Here is an 8,700-nt window from a genome sequence, read left to right as displayed (position 1 = left end):
GGGACTCGGAGTTGAACCGCTCCTCCTTGGCGTTGAAAGGAGCCAGTTGAGGTGGTGTGGGCACCTAGTAAGGATGCCTCCCTAGGGAGGTGTTCCAGGCACGTCCAGCTGGGAGGAGACCAAGGGGTAGACCTAGAACCAGATGGAGGGATTATATCTCTTCGCTGGCCTGGGAGCGCCTTGGGACCCCCCAGTCAGAGCTGGTTGATGTGGCCAGGGAAAGGAAAGTTTGGGGCTCTCTGCTTGAACTGATACCTCCGAGACCCGACCACGGATAAGCGGGAGAAGATGGATGGATGGAACAAAGGCTCTACTACAGGGGGACATATCACACCTGCGTGTGATAACACCTCAACCCTCACATCAAAGGATATCACACCAACCTGTGTATCACACCTAAATGTGATAACACCTCGAACAAAGCGGTTATTAGCATATCAAAGGGGGCATTAGCATATCAAATGGGGTCATTAGCATATCATAGGGGCAATTAGCATATCAAATGGGGTCATTAGCATACCATAGGGGCCATTAGCATATCAAATGGGGTCATTAGCATATCAAATGGGGTCATTAGCATACCATAGGGGCCATTAGCATACCATAGGGTCCATTAGCATATCAAATGGGGTCATTAGCATATCATAGGGGTCATTAGCATATCAAATGGGGTCATTAGCATATCATAGGGGTCATTAGCATATCAAATGGGGTCATTAGCATATCATAGGGGTCATTAGCATATCATAGGGGTCATTAGCATATCATAGGGGTCATTAGCATATCAAATGGGGTCATTAGCATATCATAGGGGTCATTAGCATATCAAATGGGGTCATTCGCATATCGAAGGGGGTCATTAGCATATCATAGGGGTCATTAGCATATCATAGGGGTCATTAGCATATCAAATGGGGTCATTAGCATAAGTAGGGAGAGGCGGGACATGTCACACCACCTTTCACTTTTTATGCATACTAATCTGATGGAAAGAGCATGAATATTACTACTTGCAGCTACTGGTACGTGTACTTCTTGTGGTACGTGTGCATCTACTGGTATGTGTACTTCTTGTGGTACGTGTACTTCTACTGGTACGTGTACTTCTTGTGGTACGTGTGCATCTACTGGTACGTGTGCATCTTGTGGTTGGTGTACTTCTACTGGTACGTGTACTTCTTCTGGTACGTGTACTTCTACTGGTACGTGTACTTCTTCTGGTACGTGTGCATCTACTGGTACGTGTACTTCTTCTGGTACGTGTGCATCTACTGGTACGTGTACTTCTTCTGGTACGTGTGCATCTACTGGTACGTGTGCATCTACTGGTACGTGTGCATCTTCTGGTACGTGTGCATCTACTGGTACGTGTGCATCTACTGGTACGTGTGCAGCTACTGGTACGTGTACTTCTACTGGTACGTGTGCATCTACTGGTACGTGTGCATCTACTGGTACGTGTGCATCTTCTGGTACGTGTGCATCTACTGGTACGTGTACTTCTACTGGTACGTGTGCATCTACTGGTACGTGTGCATCTACTGGTACGTGTACTTCTACTGGTACGTGTGCATCTTCTGGTACGTGTGCATCTACTGGTACGTGTACTTCTACTGGTACGTGTGCATCTACTGGTACGTGTGCATCTACTGGTACGTGTACTTCTACTGGTACGTGTACTTCTACTGGTACGTGTGCATCTACTGGTACGTGTGCATCTACTGGTACGTGTACTTCTACTGGTACGTGTGCTTCTACTGATACGTGTACTTCTTCTGGTACGTGTACTTCTACTGGTACGTGTACTTCTTCTGGTACGTGTACTTCTTCTGGTACGTGTACTTCTTCTGGTACGTGTACTTCTACTGGTAAGTGTACTTCTTCTGGTACGTGTACTTCTTGATCAACGTCTGCTCCTCTATTTGTAATATTTTTTTATATTTCACTGTAATATGTTTGGGTTTGTATCTAAATGGATTCTGTTCTAATCAGGTACTGAAAGCACCCAAGAGAGGACGACCATCAAGGAGCCCAACGTCCTCAGGAGAGACCTGAACATCAGCTGGAGAGGACTCTTTAAAGTAGAGACACTACATACTGACCTGAACATCAGCAGGAGAGGACTCTTTAAAGTAGAGACACTACATACTGACCTGAACATCAGCAGGAGAGGACTCTTTAAAGTAGAGACACTACATACTGATATACACCTGAACATCAGCAGGAGAGGACTCTTTAAAGTAGAGACACTACATACTGATATACACCTGAACATCAGCAGGAGAGGACTCTTTAAAGTAGAGACACTACATACTGATATACACCTGAACATCAGCAGGAGAGGACTCTTTAAAGTAGAGACACTACATAGTGATATACACCTGAACATCAGCAGGAGAGGACTCTTTAAAGTAGAGACACTACATACTGACCTGAACATCAGCAGGAGAGGACTCTTTAAAGTAGAGACACTACATACTGATATACACCTGAACATCAGCAGGAGAGGACTCTTTAAAGTAGAGACACTACATACTGACCTGAACATCAGCAGGAGAGGACTCTTTAAAGTAGAGACACTACATACTGATATACACCTGAACATCAGCAGGAGAGGACTCTTTAAAGTAGAGACACTACATACTGATATACACCTGAACATCAGCAGGAGAGGACTCTTTAAAGTAGAGACACTACATACTGATATACACCTGAACATCAGCAGGAGAGGACTCTTTAAAGTAGAGACACTACATACTGATATACACCTGAACATCAGCAGGAGAGGACTCTTTAAAGTAGAGACACTACATACTGATATACACCTGAACATCAGCAGGAGAGAACTCTTTAAAGTAGAGACACTACATACTGATATACACCTGAACATCAGCAGGAGAGGACTCTTTAAAGTAGAGACACTACATACTGATATACACCTGAACATCAGCAGGAGAGGACTCTTTAAAGTAGAGACACTACATACTGATATACACCTGAACATCAGCAGGAGAGGACTCTTTAAAGTAGAGACACTACATACTGATATACACCTGAACATCAGCAGGAGAGGACTCTTTAAAGTACAGACACTACACACTGATATACACCTGAACATCAGCAGGAGAGGACTCTTTAAAGTAGAGACACTACATACTGATATACACCTGAACATCAGCTGGAGAGGACTCTTTAAAGTACAGACACTACACACTGATATACACCTGAACATCAGCAGGAGAGAACTCTTTAAAGTAGAGACACTACATACTGATATACACCTGAACATCAGCAGGAGAGGACTCTTTAAAGTAGAGACACTAAATACTGATATACACCTGAACATCAGCAGGAGAGGACTCTTTAAAGTAGAGACACTACATACTGATATACACCTGAACATCAGCAGGAGAGGACTCTTTAAAGTAGAGACACTACATACTGATATACACCTGAACATCAGCTGGAGAGGACTCTTTAAAGTACAGACACTACACACTGATATACACCTGAACATCAGCAGGAGAGGACTCTTTAAAGTAGAGACACTACACACTGATATACACCTGAACATCAGCAGGAGAGGACTCTTTAAAGTAGAGACACTACATACTGACCTGAACATCAGCAGGAGAGGACTCTTTAAAGTAGAGATACTACATACTGACCTGAACATCAGCAGGAGAGGACTCTTTAAAGTAGAGACACTACATACTGACCTGAACATCAGCAGGAGAGGACTCTTTAAAGTAGAGACACTACAAACTGACCTGAACATCAGCAGGAGAGGACTCTTTAAAGTAGAGACACTACATACTGACCTGAACATCAGCAGGAGAGGACTCTTTAAAGTAGAGACACTACATACTGACCTGAACATCAGCAGGAGAGGACTCTTTAAAGTAGAGACACTACATACTGATATACACCTGAACATCAGCAGGAGAGGACTCTTTAAAGTAGAGACACTACATACTGATATACACCTGAACATCAGCAGGAGAGGACTCTTTAAAGTAGAGACACTACATACTGATATACACCTGAACATCAGCAGGAGAGGACTCTTTAAAGTAGAGACACTACATAGTGATATACACCTGAACATCAGCAGGAGAGGACTCTTTAAAGTAGAGACACTACATACTGACCTGAACATCAGCAGGAGAGGACTCTTTAAAGTAGAGACACTACATACTGATATACACCTGAACATCAGCAGGAGAGGACTCTTTAAAGTAGAGACACTACATACTGACCTGAACATCAGCAGGAGAGGACTCTTTAAAGTAGAGACACTACATACTGATATACACCTGAACATCAGCAGGAGAGGACTCTTTAAAGTAGAGACACTACATACTGATATACACCTGAACATCAGCAGGAGAGGACTCTTTAAAGTAGAGACACTACATACTGATATACACCTGAACATCAGCAGGAGAGGACTCTTTAAAGTAGAGACACTACATACTGATATACACCTGAACATCAGCAGGAGAGGACTCTTTAAAGTAGAGACACTACATACTGATATACACCTGAACATCAGCAGGAGAGAACTCTTTAAAGTAGAGACACTACATACTGATATACACCTGAACATCAGCAGGAGAGGACTCTTTAAAGTAGAGACACTACATACTGATATACACCTGAACATCAGCAGGAGAGGACTCTTTAAAGTAGAGACACTACATACTGATATACACCTGAACATCAGCAGGAGAGGACTCTTTAAAGTAGAGACACTACATACTGATATACACCTGAACATCAGCAGGAGAGGACTCTTTAAAGTACAGACACTACACACTGATATACACCTGAACATCAGCAGGAGAGGACTCTTTAAAGTAGAGACACTACATACTGATATACACCTGAACATCAGCTGGAGAGGACTCTTTAAAGTACAGACACTACACACTGATATACACCTGAACATCAGCAGGAGAGAACTCTTTAAAGTAGAGACACTACATACTGATATACACCTGAACATCAGCAGGAGAGGACTCTTTAAAGTAGAGACACTAAATACTGATATACACCTGAACATCAGCAGGAGAGGACTCTTTAAAGTAGAGACACTACATACTGATATACACCTGAACATCAGCAGGAGAGGACTCTTTAAAGTAGAGACACTACATACTGATATACACCTGAACATCAGCTGGAGAGGACTCTTTAAAGTACAGACACTACACACTGATATACACCTGAACATCAGCAGGAGAGGACTCTTTAAAGTAGAGACACTACACACTGATATACACCTGAACATCAGCAGGAGAGGACTCTTTAAAGTAGAGACACTACATACTGACCTGAACATCAGCAGGAGAGGACTCTTTAAAGTAGAGATACTACATACTGACCTGAACATCAGCAGGAGAGGACTCTTTAAAGTAGAGACACTACATACTGACCTGAACATCAGCAGGAGAGGACTCTTTAAAGTAGAGACACTACAAACTGACCTGAACATCAGCAGGAGAGGACTCTTTAAAGTAGAGACACTACATACTGATATACACCTGAACATCAGCAGGAGAGGACTCTTTAAAGTAGAGACACTACATACTGATATACACCTGAATATCAGCAGGAGAGGACTCTTTAAAGTAGAGACACTACATACTGATATACACCTGAACATCAGCAGGAGAGGACTCTTTAAAGTAGAGACACTACATACTGATATACACCTGAACATCAGCAGGAGAGGACTCTTTAAAGTAGAGACACTACATACTGATATACACCTGAACATCAGCAGGAGAGGACTCTTTAAAGTAGAGACACTACATACTGATATACACCTGAACATCAGCAGGAGAGGACTCTTTAAAGTAGAGACACTACACACTGATATACACCTGAACATCAGCAGGAGAGGACTCTTTAAAGTAGAGACACTACATACTGATATACACCTGAACATCAGCAGGAGAGGACTCTTTAAAGTAGAGACACTACATACTGATATACACCTGAACATCAGCAGGAGAGGACTCTTTAAAGTAGAGACACTACATACTGATATACACCTGAACATCAGCAGGAGAGGACTCTTTAAAGTAGAGACACTACATACTGATATACACCTGAACATCAGCAGGAGAGGACTCTTTAAAGTTCTTAGTGATGAAGGGCTAAATTAATATTTTTGATAAAGACAAGTGTGTGTGTGTGTGTGTGTGTGTGTGTGTGTGTGTGTGTGTGTGTGTAGTTAGTTATCAATGTGTGAATAACGAGGCGTTGCTGTGGTCTCCGCTCGGTGGTACAAACACGTTTATTCCCTTGTTGTTTTAAAGAGTACTGCTTCATGACCAATCAGAGGTCCATCAGTACCTGAAGGCTGCAGCACTACGTTACCCACAATCCTCTCTGTTCACCACAAAGGCCTGACGCACAGACACGAACACAGACAGACAAATGTTCTCAGAGGTTCTGCAGAGTTCTGCAGCTGGAGGCCACAATCAATTGGTTTTTCAGAGTAAGAGCACATTATCAGTTTGTTTTTCAGAATAAGAGCACATCGTCTGTTTGTTTTTCAGAATAAGAGCACATGATCTTTAGTATTGGTTCTCAGCCCTCCAGGCTTTACATCCACTGTCTGCTCTGATCCAATCAGCTGTAGCGTTAGCCCCGCCCCCTCGACAGGCCGTCCAATCAGCTGTAGTGTTAGACTTGCCCCCTCCGCAGGCCATCCAATCAGCTGTAGTGTTCGGCCCACCCCCACCAAGGTCGTCCAATCACAGCATGGGGTCCAGCAGGGGGGCGTGGCCGAAAGAATCCCTCTTGTAGGTTTTGGGGGGCAACTGGGGGACGCTGTGTCGGGGGGGCACGGGGGGGCCGTCCAAAGGGAGGGGGGGCAGTGGAGAGGCGAGGGGAATATTCCTGGAGGCGGGGCTTGGGGTGACTGGGGGGGGCGAGGAGCATCCAATGGGAGGAGAGGAGGAGGAGGGGAAGAAGGTCCGGCCCTGGGGGGGGGGAAGCAGGTGCAGGGGGGGCTCCCGGGGGGGGAGGGAGGGGGGGCTGTCTGGGGGGGAGGCCGACAGAGAGTAACGAGGGGGGAGGAGCTTAGTACGGGGGGGCTGACGGGGGGGCACAGCAGGGGGGCTGTCCAGCATCACCTGGGGGAGACATTACATCATACATCAGAGAAAACTACACTACCCATAATCCCCTGCTGGGAAATTCATTATGGCCCTTTCTCACTTCTCTTATTTTTCATTTCCTCGCTCCTCGCTCCTCGCTCCTCGCTCCTCGGTCTCACCTGAAGTTGATTTGTCTGAGCCATCTTGAGTACGGTCCCAATGGCCTTATTTTTGCCGGAGGAGCGAGGAGCGATAATGGAGGAGCGATAATGGAGGAACCGCCAGTCCATCCTCCGACACTCGCCCCGCCCCCTTACTGTGTATCGCTCACTGATTGGACGATGCAGTGCATGAACTGATCTCATGCTTCTTGTTCTTGACACGAGAAGTTTCCCAGCAGAGTGAAGGAAACACATGAACCTCACGAGAGCCACTCCTCAGTTTAAACTGTTTTGTTTGAATTCATGTTTCATTGAGTTCCAAACATGTGAAATATCTGAACAACAAAGTGAAATCATTTTATTCACTGGAAACATTTTCATGATCGCTTTCTTCGTTTTACATTTTCATTTACTGTCATTTCCATCCAGTCAGTCATGAAGTGCTATTAAAATGTTAGTGTGCTACATATCCACACAAACAGACAAAGAGTGCAATCCAGTGAATGTTAATCTAACTGGGTTTTGAGAGATATCTTTTTCTTCTCTCAGTTATTTTATTTCTATCGTGCACTCTAATCAATATTAATCAAACTATTGTTCGTTTATACATTTTAAGAATGGCGTTTATCTTTTTTGAGAATGAGTTCTTATTTGATTTTATTTATTGGGGTCTAAAACAGATGATACAAATGTGTGTGTCAGTAAATGTGTGGCGGGGGTGTTTGTGAAAATAACGGGGACAGAGCTGCTGTCAGACGATCAGCTGTGCGGCGTCATCAGAAACGGACGTCGCTTCACGTGACGCTCCGGAGGAAAGGACGTCCCATTGCTCTTAAAACTCATTTCCTGCTTCTCGTGGTTTCCTTGCGTCCCTCCTTGCTTCCCTGGTGGGAGGGACTAGACGCAGGGGAAACAACGCAAGTGAGGGACGCAAGGAAACCATTTAACCGACCTGAGACGGGGCCTGCTACATCAAACATCAGAGCAAACTACACTACCCACAATCCCCTGCTTCCTTCTTCTGTATGAATATAAACACACATATATATATTTACCTTGGAGGGGGAGGAGTCAGCGGGGGTGGAGTCTGGGCGCCTGCGGGGGGGAACAGGGGGGGGAACCGACTCCTCCCCCCTGCTGAAGCTCACTATGGAGGAGACAGAGGACGACCCTGAGAACAGAGGGGGGGTTAGTGTGTGTGTGTGTGTGTGTGTGTGTGTGTGTGTGTGTGTGTACAGTGTGTGTGTACAGTGTGTGTGTACAGTGTGTGTACAGTGTGTGTGTGTGTGTGTGTGTGTGTGTGTGTGTGTGTGTGTGTGTGTGTGTGTACAGTGTGTGTACTGTGTGTGTGTGTGTGTGTGTGTGTGTACAGTGTGTGTACAGTGTGTGTGTGTGTGTGTGTGTGTGTGGTGTGTGTGTGTGTGTGT

At 44.9% G+C, this 8,700-nt stretch overlaps 1 protein-coding gene across 1 annotated transcript in view; it reads right to left on the bottom strand.

Annotated features, from left to right (window-relative positions):
• Window positions 1-6,286: 6,286 nt before the first annotated feature.
• Window positions 6,287-8,700, bottom strand: part of sos1 (son of sevenless homolog 1) — a 38,142-nt gene continuing 35,728 nt past the window's right edge. The window contains exons 22-23 of the mRNA XM_079690598.1: window positions 8,329-8,499; window positions 6,287-7,148 (exon numbers count right to left, since the gene is read on the bottom strand). Coding sequence (XP_079546724.1) covers window positions 6,768-7,148; window positions 8,329-8,499 — 552 coding nt within the window. The 3' untranslated portion in view covers window positions 6,287-6,767. The remainder of the gene's footprint in view (window positions 7,149-8,328; window positions 8,500-8,700) is intronic.

This window comes from Notothenia rossii (assembly GCF_949606895.1).
Source record: "Notothenia rossii genome assembly, chromosome: 1".
Taxonomy (NCBI): Eukaryota; Metazoa; Chordata; class Actinopteri; order Perciformes; family Nototheniidae; genus Notothenia; species Notothenia rossii.
Note: the sequence above shows the minus strand (reverse complement) of the source record. Positions and strands in the feature narration are given on the sequence as shown.